Genomic DNA, 15,678 nt, shown 5'->3' on the forward strand with positions numbered 1-15,678 from the left:
CCCATGGTCTCCTGGGATAAGGAAAGCCCAGGATGAAGATTTCAATCAGTACTCGCAAGATGTTCTTGAACTGTTGGTTGGCATTAAGAAAGAACAACTTAAAACATGCATAATTGATTAATTTCCTTCAGATCATCCTCTTACTACTTCTAATATTTCCCAAAAGCCATCATAAAAGTTGAGTTACACAATATGTTCACTTAGTAACAACAGAAAAGAAGCGAAAGACATGACTATTGTAGTCTTAAACTTGGCCGCAGCTATTTAAACAGAAGAGTAAAGATTTCCATTCAAAGTCACTGCAAAACAGATGGTAACATACTTAAGTACTTTTTTTAAGAGGTGAGGACATGTGTAAGCATCCATCTGGAAGTAATTGTAATTCTAAAATGTCTATTGTTATTAGTACGCTTTCAGTTGACTTCCCCTTCTAGAACAATGAGCCGGTTTTGTCTTAAAATAGCCCCCAAATCATTCAGACAATAAAACCAAGACAGAAATTTTTTTTTTAATTTTTTTTTCAACGTTTTTATTTATTTTTGGGACAGAGAGAGACAGAGCATGAACGGGGGAGGGGCAGAGAGAGAGGGAGACACAGAATCGGAAACAGGCTCCAGGCTCTGAGCCATCAGCCCAGAGCCCGACGTGGGGCTCGAACTCACGGACGGCGAGATCGTGACCTGGCTGAAGTCGGACGCTTAACCGACTGCGCCACCCAGGCGCCCCCAAGACAGAAATTTTTGAAAGCTCATAGTTTTACACAGAGGAAGAGTTCAGATCTCCCACCAAAACCCATGAGCTACTAGAAACCGTTAGCTCTCTGGGTCATATAAAATAGAAGACACAGCTCTGGTTGGAGTTTTGGTCCATTTGACCATGTCGAAGTCAGTGCAAGTAGCTTCCAGCTCTTCGTTAATCTTTCATGAGCTAGAATGAGTTGGACTTCTTTGTGGTGATGACTGTACCACAGGGCAATGTGCCGCCATTCCCTCAGACTTGAAATTGGTTTATCTCAGGATCCAGCTAAAGAAAACAGAAACATCACCGTTGACCTGGGTTCAGCTTCTTTCCCAGTAGCTAGTAATAACGGGTGGAAGCCTTCGACGGGCAGTGGGCCTGGTTGTGACTTACTTAGCATCAGGTGATCCGGTGTTACCGCTTAGACCGTGTGACTCAGAGAAAGCCACGTTCTCCTGTTGCTGTTTTCGGACTAAGCAGCTAAGCTAGCCCCAGGGAGAGCTGAGTAGTAAAATGGACCCTGCTGATTTCAGTTGGTCTGTTTTTCGAACTTCATGGGGTAGATTCTTTGGGGTTTATTTAAGTTTATTTATGTACCTTGAGGGAGAGACAGAGCATGAGCAGGGGAGAAGCAGAGAGAGAGGGAGACAGAGTCCCAAGCAGGCTCCACGCTGTTAGCCCGAGGCGGGGCTTGAAATTCACAAATCGTGAGATCATGACCTGAGGTGAAGTCAAGAGTCTGAGCCACCCAGGCGCCCCCCAGACGCCCCCCAGACGCCCCCATGGTACAGATTCTTGAATGAAAGAGACATCCCATGGGGTTTAACCCCACTCAAAGCCAAACACCTTCAGAAATAGCCCCTTTCAGGTCCCAGAAGCCCGGAGCCCATCACACCAGAGTTGCATCTCCCTCCAACGCGTGTAAGGACTTTTACCAGTTCCCTCTCCCCAGCCCCTTCACTTGAATCCTTCTAGTTCTTCAGGAGTTAGGCACCGTCTGAGAGGGTCCTGGGTCCTAGCTCCCTCCACTGCCCCCACCCTGCGGTGAGCACCCAACCTGAAGAACACACATTTGCAGAACCTGCGGGAGGCTGACACTCAGCCCTGCGCCTCGTATCGAGCGCGCCCTGGGTGTGCTTGCCCCGCATGTCAGGATCGAGGTGTAGACTATACGAGTAAAGGTGGTACCTGTGAAAACCCATCCTGCATCCAGGGCAAAATAATGTTAGAAAAAAGCTTTTCCAGACTGCGGAAACTTAAAAGGCAGGAAGACCAAAAGAAGGGTAAAAATCAGGAGCAAATTCTGCCAAGTACTCAGAAACGTTACTGCAGAGAACAAGGAAACAAGAGTCTCTCTTAAGGCTGCAGCACAGAGAATATTCCTGGAGTATCACCACTGTTCTTTTCGTGCATCTCAGCGCCACTGTCAGTGGGAGCTCAGCCAGCAGTGGAAGTTAAATGACCAGAAGTGGCTCCTGAGGAAGGGAGCTTTGTTCCAGTCGCTTGAACAGGCTCGAAAAAAATATCGGGGAAGGCAGGTATAGGGCATGACAGGAAAGAAGGCACAATTGGTGAGTGTGCCGATGTGGTTAGTGCAAAAGGGGTCTCACGCTTGTTTGTAGTCCAAACCCATGACCTAGTAGGGTTGGTGTACTTGGAATTCCTAAAGCGATAAAATACCGGAAATAGTTCTCTGCCTTCTCCTCCCACCCCGTTTTGACTTCATTAGTAGCTTCTTCAGTGTGAAGGCAGAGAAAAGGCAAAACTCAAATCGGTTACTTCTGCAACATAGGATAACAAAAGCGTCGCGGGAATGATGGAGTTGTTAGTCGCGAGGACGAGTGTCCTGTGCTGGGCCCGCCCCATGCCCGCTGTGGCGCAAGTGCCCAGGCTAATAGGTTCTTGCATCCATTGACATTATGATCCCGGAAAACGAATGGAAAATTCTAGAGGTGGCTACACACTGTATCATTTCGTTTATATGATATTCTGAAAAATGCAAAACTGTAAGTAAAGCTACCTCTTTAAACTTCGAAGAAGATTACCCCAAAATCTCAATATATTCAGAAGTCGTAAAGTCAGGCTACATTTTCTAATCAGTGCAAAAAATATACAGACGCTAGTGACAGGCTAGTCAAGAAACTAAAAATAAACTTGTTAAATGTTTTTAATGTTTATTTTTGAGAGAGAGACAGAGTGGGACACATGTGAGCAGGGGAGGGGCAGAGAAAGAGGGAGACAGAATCCCAGGCAGGCTCCAAGCCCTGAGCTGTCAGCACAGAGCCCAACACAGGGCTTGATGCAGGGCTCGATGCAGGGCTCGAACTCACCACAAGATCATGACCTGAGCCAATGTCAGATGCGTAACCGACTGAGCCACCCAGGCGCCCCTCAGAAGTTTATTTTTAAGGGGGACCTGGGTGGCTCAGTCGGTTACGCGTCTGACTTCGGCTCGGGTCGTGATCTGACAGTTTGTGAGTTCGAGCCCCGCATCGGGCTCTGTGCTGATGGCTCAGAGCCTGGAACCTGCTTCAGATTCTGTGTCTCCCTCTCTCTCTGCCCCTCCCCCACTGGTACTGTCTCTCTCTCTCTCTCAAAAATAAACATTTAAAAAAAATTTTTTACATAAACTTCTAAAAACCTTGGATAAAAAAAAATCTGAGCTGAAATTAGATTTGAGCTCTTTAGAATTCAACAGTAGTGCCACACATCAAAACTCATGGCTATGATCAAAGCAGTAATTGGATAAAAATGTGTAGCCCAAAATGCATTAATTAGAAAACAGCAATGACTGAAAATAAACGAACTACGAATTTAGTGCCAGAGGTGAGGAGAAAACTGACAAAATAGTTTTCAAGCAAGTAGATAAATAAAGAATAGTAGAAATGAAAACAGAAATTAAGGACATTTACCGTGAGAAAAGTAAAAGTTCTTTTACCAGCAAAAAACAGGTTTATTCGAGAATAGCAGAAAATTGCAATGCAGGACAGGCAAGCCACTGCAAAAAACCATAGGCTAGTCCAACAAAGGGGAATAATGTTATTTTATGGAGAAGGAGGAAGTTGGGGGAGGGGTTGTTTTGAAAATACACACATTTGAGAAAAGCAAGAGTTCATGGTGATGATGGTTTCCCATTGGCTGAGTTGCTGGGGTCGTCAGTTTCTTGTAGGAGATGCCATGTGTCTCTTTTCCTGTTAGGGGTCTGTAATTGACGGTTCTTGCTTTAATTGACACTGAGCCATAAGGGGTGAGAGCTCCCCCTTCTGGATCCCTGACTCGATTTTAGTGAGGTTTCCCTTCAGTAATTTTCACGTGTGATCTACAGAGGGGTACTTGCCCAGAGGAAACATACTTCAAGAGCCAAGGTTTGTGATAGAAAAAGGAACTCAGAGGCTGTGTAGATGGATTTGGGATTGGGGTTGCCTTCATGGGACTTAGTCCTCTCAAGTTTCCTTGTATATTGGTTTAACTCTTTAAGGGCCTGAACTGTCCCCTGATGGTAGGATCATTTTCTACGAATTGCTCAGGATGGTTTTGAATTTATGTCCCTTAAGGTGCTTGGTTCTCCTTCACTGGGATCTTTTCTATGAATCTGTATCCTTGCCCATGATTCTTTTTTTTTTTTATGTTTATTTTTGAGGGAGGGAGAGAGAGAGAGAGAGAGAGAGACAGGGTATGAGCAGGGGAGGGTCAGAGAGAGGGAGACCCAGAATCCGAAGCAGGCTCCAGGCTCTGAGCTGTCAGCACAGAGCCCAACGTGGGGCTCGAACCCACAAGCAGAGAGATCATGACCTGAGCCAAAGTCAGATGCTCAACCGACTGAGCCACCCAGGCACCCCAACCGTTGTCCATGATTCTAACAGGAGCTCGGGTCTTAGGCCTTAGAGATAAGATTGTTTTCATATAATACTTGATGTGTCATCATATTCCCAACATGCAGTTCAAGAAATGGCTGTTCTCAGAGGTTGGAAACTATAATGGAAATAAGCAGCTATTAATGGAATCCAACCACCAGGCTTAAGTTTACCAGAAAATAAGAAATAACCTTCCTGAGCTAATTATGGGTAGGTTAAAATTTTTTTCTAAGATACGTCTTTTTATCCCAAATTACTGAAAGACTGTGGTCAACATTAAGAGTTTGCCTTGGCTTTTACTTGAACTTTGAAGGAATTCTCTTCAATGCCAGGTTCCTGGGAATTTGGAAAAGCCATGTTTGAGTAGGATTATCCTTTGGTTAAGATCTAAATATTTAATAAATTGCCAACCCGTGTTATTCCCATTTCCTCAGGGTGAGGAAATGCCATAAATGATAGAATAAAGCATCTGAGGCCACTGACATTGGTCTTGCACTCACAGAACTCCTCAGGCAAAGGCAGCCAGCTACTGGGGCATTATGCCTGTGCTATGCTTGAGTCTTCCAAACAGACACTGAGGTGATGCCCAGCAGTCTATACCAGGCACCTACCAAAAGAAGAAGACAGTAGCCGTGATGAAGAAGCGCTGACTCCATGTTAGCTGGGAAGAACAAATGGAAACGAAATGTGTACAGAGTTCTGCCACAGATACGATGAAGGCAAAGGAAAAAAAGATCCATGAAGCTAGTTTGGCCGATCAGACCATATGTCATCATATGAAAGACTGGCTGAGCTAATTCATACCCATGGTTTATTCTAAAAATCTTGTAAATAGGTCGAATCCATTTAATTCATGTGTTTGATGCTCAAAGAAAGAAGCTGAAGAAGAACAGAAGTCAGAGAAGAAATTGCAAACATAATCTACCAGCCACTCTTAGAAGATTCCAGTAATTTTACAGGCAAACTGCAAATCGTCAGGACGAAAATAATTTCCTAAAATAGATAGATAGATAGATAGATAGACAGATTTTTTTAAATCCCTTATAAAATATTAACCTAATCCATTTCAGCAATATAAGAGTAACCATCTTTTAGACCCAAGAAGAGTTTACCTAGTAAGGGAAGGGTGATTCAAAATTAAGAAATTCATTAATTTAATTTACTTCATCAACTATTCAGAGGAGGAAATTCATATTCTTAATAGATTCATATTCTCAATAGATTTGTAACTGTGATAGAATTCAACATTTTAAATTTGAAGAATAAATTATTAAAGAAAATTTTCAAGCCTACTGAAATGTAGAGAGGAAGGTACAACACAGTCCACGTGTTAATGACACAACTTCAACAATTATCAACATGTTGCTGATCCTTAATATTCAGATTTTATTAGCATTGTTTGCTTTTTCTCACACTCTCCTGTTCCACCACGGCTCAGCAGGGCATAAATCGTCAAGGCTAACTGCTGCCTCCACCCAACACTCCAGCATCTAGTAATCGAGTGAAAACCATTCATCTAGGATTTCATCATTCATCATCAACTATTCATCTAGAAATTTTGGAGCTAAGAGGGGATAGGTCATTTGTAGATTTTATAGGAATAACCCATATATTTCTTGTTTATCCAAAGCTTTAAGTGATTCAAGATGTCAAAATTACTGAACCACATGTAAGGTTTCCAAGAAACCATACAAGAGATTCTAACGTTAAATGGAGGAAAAATTAAATAGATTATGAGACCAAGTTGAAGCTACAAAGATGAATTGAAATGTGGAACACTGAGAAAAGAAAGGAATTATAAGTTAGGAAAATGGTTAACAACCATGACTAGTCCAATAGAAATACTAAAAGAACATAATCATCAAGTATTATTCAATGTGGAAGAACAAACTAGAAACATGTTCCAACTGAACCCCATGCTGTAAATTTTAATATCATCTCAGCAACATACACTTCTCATCTTGTCTGATGAAAGACTTCCATGTTCAAAAGAAGACAATGTCTTGGGGCACCTGGGTGGCTCCATCGGGTAACGTCCAACTTCGGCTCAGGTCATGATCTCACAGCTCGTGAGTTCAAGCCCCATGTCAGGCTCTGTGCTAACAGCTCAGAGCCTCGAGTCTGCCTCTGATCTGTGTCTCCCTCTCTCTGCCCCACCCCCGCTCACACTCTGTCTCTCTCTCTCTCTCAAAAACAAAATAATAAACATTAAAAAAAATTTTTTAAAAGAAGACAATGTCATATATATATATATATATATATATATATATATATATATATGGCACAAATCCAGCAGTAGGTACATGGATAAGCAAATTGTGTACCTCTAGACAATGGAATACTGCTCAGAAATTTTTACAAAAGGAATGAATGATTGATACACATAACCCATCGCAGAATAGTTATGCTGATTGAAAGAAGCTGGACAAAAAATATTCCATTTGTATAAAATTGTTTGAAAATGCAAATTGGCATATGGTGGGAGAAAGGTGAGTGATGGTCAAGAGCAGGAGAGAGGGGCCAGAGGGAGGGACGCCCACAGGGTGTGAGGAAGGTTGCAGTTGATAATGTGGTCTGGATTGTGGCGGCGGTTTCACAGGCACGTACATGCTAAAACTTACAATTCTATCCCTTAAGCATGTGCAGACTGTATGTCTGTTACACCTCAATAAAGCTGTTTTCAAAAACGTGTAACAGACATCGATGACATTTGCCTTTGATTTCTAAAGACTGTGTTTAGCCATGAGCAACCAGATGATGTTCTCTCAGCGTTTGCTCACTAAATCGTTAAAAGTCTTCCCGAGATTTAACAAATGAGGCATGTACAAACAAATGAAACATGTTAACTAATAAGATAGGCAGGCACAACTTATGTTGTACTATGTAAATGATAGAAGGAAGTTTGCTTCAATCCTTGAAGTTACCTTCTCCCGGAACCCCCCAGCACACATGACACATGTGGGCAAAGGGCTGTCATTAAAGAAGACAAAGGTGGGGTGCCTGGATGGCTCAGTCGGTTCAGCGTCCGACTTTGGCTCAGGTCATGATCTCACGGTTCCTGGGTTCGAGCCCCGCATCGGGCTCTTGCTGACAGCTCAGAGCCTGCAGCCTGCTTTGGACTCTGTGTCTCCCGGCTCATGCTCTGTCTCTCGTGCTCTCTCTCTCTCTCTCTCTCTCTCTCTCTCTCTCAAAAATAAATAATAAAACATTTTTAAAAATTAAAGAAGACAAAGTTACCTAATAATACTGCTACTTTCAATATTTATGGAACCTCCTGGCCAGTGAAATAAGACCAAGGAGAGGAAAGATGCTTGTACTCGGAAAGGTACAGAAAGTAAACAGGCAAGTGTGACTATTTATAGACAGTATAATCATCCAACTAGGAAACCCAAGAGAATCAGTAGAAAGAATTCATAAGAATACTAGAATCCATAAGAGAATTCAGCAGGAAGGCAGGTATAGAACACTTAGCCTTCCTATGCACCAAAATAACTATTTAGAAGCTTGCTGTTTACAACAGCAGCAAAAACTAATCTATAACATACTCAAAATAAACCTGTCAAAAATATGCATGACTTATCGGAGGAAAGCCTTTAAAATATACAGAAGACGGGCTCTAAATGAACAAATATTTCAGGTACTGATTGGGGAGACCCAGTGTTGGCAAAGATGTTGGAAACATAGTCCCTTGAAACCTACTGACATTACCACCTCATAATCCTTTCTTCTTCTGGGAAGCTATTGGGAATTTTTTTTTTTTTTTTTAATGAGGCAAGTTGCATCAGTATCTCTTAGAAAATAACAATTACCACGGCGCCTGGGTGGCTCAGTCGGTGGACCGACCAACCCTGCAGATGCCAGGATAGGTCGGAGCAGGCCACAGGCCACAGCCCTCCCTTGCTTCCTGGGAATAGTTGCCCAACGCTCACTGGCAGGCAGAGGCCGAGGGCTTTGCGCATACCCAAGGCGGGTAGCTTCTTCAAGGTTTCGCAGCTAGTTAAGACTTGACTGTCTTGTCAGTGGGGTCTCGGGACTTGTGGCCTCCCTCTTGGGACAATTCCTCCTCCTGCCTGGGTAGCATGCCTGACATCTCGGCCTGGCTTCCTCGCACGTCCGTGTTCTGGCCTCGTGGGCATCCGGAGCTCAGCTGTCGGCTGTGGCTGCGCCCCTGTGGTTCAGCCCGGAGGGACCACCCAGGCTGAGAAACGCCCTCCTCGTAGACCCCGCCGCCACGTGGTCACGTAGGTGCTGTGAGTGTTCGTCTGACGCCCCCCACTGACCCGGGGGCGTTAGGGCGGGGACCCACCACTCATCAGTCTCTTCACAGAGCTTGGCAGGTGCTAGACATGCGTGAATGCTGGCGATACTCACGGATTAAAAGCAGCGGGTTTGGCCCGAATTGGCGGAGATGACGTGGGGAGAGACACAGTGCATCTTCTCAGCGGTCCACACAGCGGACTCCCTGGCCTTGTGTGGCGGTAACCGCCCCCTCCCCTTCTCCTTGCGCTGTTGCAGCCCGTGGGATCCGAGCGGACGGAGGTGCGGAAACGGCAGATGCCCGCGGCCCAGGAGACCACCGGCCCCGCGCCGGGCCAGCACGGAGCGGGGAGCCGCGGCTCCAACGCCTGCTGCTTCTGCTGGTGCTGCTGCTGTAGCTGTTCCTGGTAAGCCCTGGGCCGCTGTCGTCACTACGCCGACCGGGAGGGGGCGCCCCTGAGTAGTGCCAGCTTGCCATTCCTTCCAGACAGCACTGCGTGCCTGCCGCTGATACGGGATCTCTGAAGGACGACAGACACACACGCCCAGACGCACACACAGAGACACAGACACACAGGGACACAGACACACACACACACAGACACACAGGGACACAGACACACACACAGAGAGACACAGACACACAGGGACACACACACACACACAGGGACACAGAGACACACACACATATACACACAGGGACACAAACACACACACAGAGAGACACAGACACACACATATACACACAGGGACACAGACACACACACACAGAGACACAGACACACACATATATACACAGAGACACATATATACACACAGGGACACATACACACACACAGACGCACATACGCACAGAGACACAGACACACACACAGACACACAGGGACACAGACACACACACACACAGAGACACAGACACACACACAGAGAGACACAGAGACACACAGAGACACACACACAGAGACAGACACACACACACACACACACACACACAGGGACGCAGACACACACACACAGAGACACACATATACACACAGAGACACGCACATATATACACATACACACAGGGACATACATGCATATACATACACACACAGAGATACATACATATATACACATACACACACATAGACACATACACACATATATATTCAGAGACACAGACACACACATATATACACACAGGGACACATACACACACGCACAGACACACACACAGGGACACAGACACACACACAGAGACACAGACACACACAAAGACACACACATATATACACACAGGGACACAGACGCACACACAGAGACACAGACACATACACAGACATACAGGGACACAGACACACACACACAGAGACACAGACACACACATATACACACAGAGACGCACACATATATACACATACACACACATATATACACACAGGGACACATACACACAGAGACACAGACACACACACAGACACACAGGGATACAGACACACAGACACACAGGGATACAGACACACACATGGACACAGACACACACAGAGAAACAGACACACACACATATACACACAGGGACACAGACACACACACACAGAGACACAGACACACACATATACACACAGAGACACACACGTATACACACATACACATATATACACACAGGGACACATACACACACACGGACGCACACACGCACACACAGAGACAGAGACACAGACAGACACACAGGGACACAGACACACACACATACACATACATACACACAGAGATACATAGACACATTCACACATGCACATACACGTACACATATGCACACACAGAGACACGTACACACCCCTGTACACATATAGACACATACACACAGAGACACATACATACACACAGAGATACATACATATACACACACACACACACATAGACATAGACACATGTGCACACACATGCACACACATATACACATACACACATATATACATATACATACACAGAGAGACACAGACACACACACAGACACACAGGGACACAAACACACGCACACAGAGGCACAGACACACACATATATACATACAGGGACACATACACACACACAGATGCACAGATGCACACACAGAGACACAGACACACACACAGGGACACAGACACACACATAGACACATATGCACACACACACACACACATAGACACAGACACATATATATACACATACACACAGAGAGACACCTAGACACACACATACACTCATATACACACATACACAGACACATACACACACATATATACACATACACAGAGACATATGCACACACACAGAGACACATATATACATATGTACACACATACACATATATATACACACAGAGACACATACACACACTCATAGAGACACACACATATGCATACACATACACACAGAGATACACATACAGACACATATACACATACACATATGCACATACATACATACACAGACATATATACACAGAGACACACACACACATATATACACGTACACAGAGACACATGCACACTCACACATACACAGAGACACATAAACACATGCGCATATGCACATGCATGCATACATGTATGCACATACATGTATACACACAGACACATATATACACAGAGACACATATACACATGCACATACATATACACATACATGTATACACATACACAGAGAGACACATACGCGGAGACATGCACATATTACACATATGCATACATGTACACACATACATGCACATGCATACAGGCGTGCACACACAGAGACATGTACACACATACATGCATATAAACACACACGCACATACACAGAGACAGACACATCCACACACAGAGCCACACACACATACACACATACGCACATATACACATACATACACACATGCACACATATGCATACACACACACACACACAAAGGGGCCACGTATCCTAGCTTTTGAGGGACTTTCTATTCAAATCCCTGAAATCAGTTTAGTGTGTTAAACAACTAAAGAATAATCTAAGGCGGTTGGTGATAAAATATTACTTTGGGGGCAAAAACAGTAACTAGATGGTTAGAAAGGAATGAACTCAGGCACTCTACTTGGTAATAAAGCCTTGATAGAAGTGTTTGAAGTCACGGTGGGTCTAAAAGGTTAAGTAGAGAGAGCATGGATTTTTATCTTCTGCCTCTCTTTTATCAACTTCAATTTTTAATAAAGAGAAATGTCAAAATCTATGCTTAACAGAGAGAAAAACGTAAAAACACAAGATAACTTACTGGTACAGGAAGATACACAGCGTTTGCTTAAAAAGAGAGAGACACAACTTGAATATAAAATATCCTTGACCATTTGAGTCCCTGTTAAAGTTCTGGAGAAGTGTATACAATTTACACCTAGAAATCGTAGGAACTTTAGGTGGCATTTCTGAAATCGTGACTATGAAAAGTGCTTATTGCCCACCAAATGTGTGCCTGACTTTAGGCAATTAAAATTATTGGAAATTAAGTTATTGTAAATTTATGTTGAGCCAAGACCTCACTCCCCAGTGGAGAAGACGACCAGGTGACAGTGTAACTGATCGAGAACAGTGACAGGACCGTTATAATTGGGGTAAAGCCAGTGGAGGCTGAAATTAAATGTCCAGGAGAGTTTGATCTCTTGCTTGATTTGGGCCGGCGTTAACTTCCAGGAAGTTCCGATCTGGTAGATGGGAGCCGGCAACACGACGCTCCAAGGACCGATGGAACCATGGTGGTGGGTGGTTGGTCTATACAGCAGGTGGGAATATGGGGGAGGTGGGGCTGGCAGGAGCCAAGCTGTCTGGCTTGGTCAAGGCAAGGCTTCAGCCCCGAGGGGCGTCTAAAGGACTGGGCTGGAAACCGGAGGAGAAGCACGTGTGGCACACCCTCCACACGTGGGTATCCAGGGAGGATACCCGCCAATGGTGAAGGGACTCCGTTTAGGCCCCACCTTCCAGCCTTCACTCCGCTAATCAGTTTCAGTGAGCTAATTAAAGCTGATTATGCGAGAGATGTGCAGGGATATCCTGGTGTGGCCGAGACCCCCATTTACCCCGTCGCCCCTCCCTTCTCTGCTGCTTTAGAGGGACACGGAAGGCTGAGACCATGGCCTGAACAATGTATGGGACTGATGGAGTAGACACAGCGGGTGGCCACAGGTCCCAGAGTAGGCTTCTACCGGCACCGGCCACGGCAAATAAATCCTAAAGCCGTACGTAGGCATCATCGCCCTAGCCAACACTTCCGTGGCACATATTGTGTGTGCATTTAACAGACAATGGAGCAATGAGAAACAGTGTTGAATTGTTCAGTTGTGCACCCGAAACTGATACAACACTGTATGTTAATTATAACTTTGACTAAAATAATATAAGAGAGCAGTGTCTTCAAAGAATGGAAGAAAAGTAATGAAAAAGTCAGTCAAACTATGATTCAAGAGTGTGGATAACATAAGACATTTTCAGACATACAAAGACCTAGAGAGCCAACTACCTTCAGACCTTCCCTAAAAAAGAAATAAGGAAGGATATACTTCAGGAAGAAAAAGTGAACCCAGAGGGTAGTCATGGGAAACAAGTAACAATGATGGACACCAGACTGATCAGATAGAGCTATAAAATGTCATATTTAATTGTGTGTTAAAAAGTGTCAATACAGGGGCACCTGGGTGGCTCAGTCGGCTAAGTGTCTGACTCTTGATTTCAGTTCAAGTCATGATCTTGCAGTTCGTGAGTTCGAGCCCCACGCTGGGTTCTGCACTGACGGTGCAGAGCCTGCCTGGGATTCTCTCTCTTTCTCTTTTCTCCGTCCCTGCCCTGCTCGCACTCTCTCTCCCCCAAAATAAATGAACAAACATTAAAAAGTATAAATCCAGAGTCATAAACAAATAATCTCATGTGCATGGTAGACACACCAAGTAACTTAGACCAAAGTTACATTTTCTTCCCAAATTAATGGTATTCTTCATTAGTCAGAAGTACAACATATATAGTTTCCACACCAATGGAAGACGACAAAAGAAATACAGAAAACTATAAACATAGGACAAAAGTGGTTTTGAAAAAAGAGAGAATAAACTATTCAGCAAACCCCAAGATACTTGGTATTAGGGTGACCAGCTCAACCCAGTTGCCTGAGATGTCTCGGTTTTAGCGGTGAAAAGCCCTACGTCCCAGAAAACCCACGAGTCCAGGCAAACCAGGAAAGTTGGTCACCCTACCTGGTATCCAAATCCACAAAAATAGACTCATATTCCTATATTGCATCACATACAAAATCAGTCTCTTCCTACCCCCCCCCAAAAAAAAAACCACAAAAAACAAAAAAAAAACAAAAACCAAGATCAACTCATCCAGATGGTTACAGGCCTAAAGGTGAGAGGCCGAGAGTAAGATATAGGATAATATCTTTGTGATCTTGGCACTGGGAAGAATTACTTTTTAAAAGATCCATTAAGTTGGCCACATTAAAAGGTTAAAATGTGCCTAACAAGAGAAATAAAAAATCTATTTCCCACAAAGACTTGTACACGAATATTTATAGCCGTGTGATTAATACTAGCCCCAAACCGGAAGCAACCTAAATGTCCGTCAACTAACGAATGGATAAACAAAGCGTGGTGTATATCCATACAGTGGAATGGGATTTGACCGTCAAAGGAATAAAGTATGAAAACTGCTAAAACATGGATAAACCTTGAAAAGATGATGCTAGGTGAAAGGAGCCAGAAACAAAAGTCCACTTACTGTATGATTCCATTTACGTGAAATGTCCAGAATAGAGACAGAAGATAGATTAGCAGTTGCCTAGGACTAGGGGAGATGGGAGGTAGTGCTGATGTATACAGAGCTTCATTTAATAGTGATGATGAACTGTTCTAAAACCATGGTGATGGCTGCACAATTGTATTAAGAAACTAAAACCACTGACTGGTACCGCTGAAATTGGGAGTTGTATGGTGTATGAATTGTATTTGGATAAAACAGTTCTTAAAATGTGTTTAACAAAATATATCAGAAATAAAATGAGCAGATAGAACATCCTGGGAGAAGATAATGACAGTGGATTTAACAAAGAAGGAAATTAAACCTAGAGCATATAGAGAAAGAACTTCAGGAGACAAATAAGAACATAATGACCAAAAGGAAAATAAGCAAATGAAATAAAACAGGAAACATAATCCACTTGTGCTCCTACAAACAAGGATCAGATATATGAAAGTTAAACACATAGCCTTCTGGGGCGCCTGGGTGACGCAGTCGGTTAAGCGTCCGACTTCAGCCAGGTCACGATCTCACGGTCCTTGAGTTCGAGCCCCGCGTCGGGCTCTGGGCTGATGGCTCAGAGCCTGGAGCCTGTTTCCGATTCTGTGTCTCCCTCTCTCTCTGCCCCTCCCCAATTCGTGCTCTGTCTCTCTCTGTCCCCCAAAAAATAAATAAATAAACATTGAAAAAAAATTTTTTTTAAATAAAATAAAAAAAAATAAAAACACATAGACTTCTAATTGTTTTTTTATGTTTATTTACTTTTGAGAGAGAGCAAGCAGGGGAGGGGCAGAGAGAAAGGGAGAGACAGAGAATCTGAAGCAGGCTCCAGGCTCTGAGCTGTCGACACAGAGCCCGACGCGGGGCTCGAACCCACAAACCGTGAGCTCATGACCTGAGCCAAAGTCGGACAGTCAATCGACTGAGCCACCCAGGCACCCCTAAATACATAGCCTTCTAAGTGGAACACTCTACCCTAAAAAAAAAAACTCTTGCACACGTGGAAAAGGAGACACGTATGAGACGATTCATGGAAGCATGAATCTGTTTGACAAAAACTGAAGATGTCTG

General features: G+C 44.0%; 1 protein-coding gene across 2 annotated transcripts in view; it reads left to right on the forward strand.

Moving 5' to 3' along the window:
* Nucleotides 1-15,678, forward strand: part of RGS20 (regulator of G protein signaling 20) — an 85,154-nt gene that overhangs the window by 55,804 nt on the left and 13,672 nt on the right. For both annotated transcript variants that reach the window (XM_043601075.1, XM_043601074.1), the window contains one exon: nt 9,108-9,256. In XM_043601075.1, the coding sequence (XP_043457010.1) occupies nt 9,108-9,256 (149 nt within the window). The remainder of the gene's footprint in view (nt 1-9,107; nt 9,257-15,678) is intronic.

The sequence above is a fragment of the Prionailurus bengalensis genome, chromosome F2 (genome assembly GCF_016509475.1).
Source record: "Prionailurus bengalensis isolate Pbe53 chromosome F2, Fcat_Pben_1.1_paternal_pri, whole genome shotgun sequence".
NCBI lineage: Eukaryota > Metazoa > Chordata > Mammalia > Carnivora > Felidae > Prionailurus > Prionailurus bengalensis.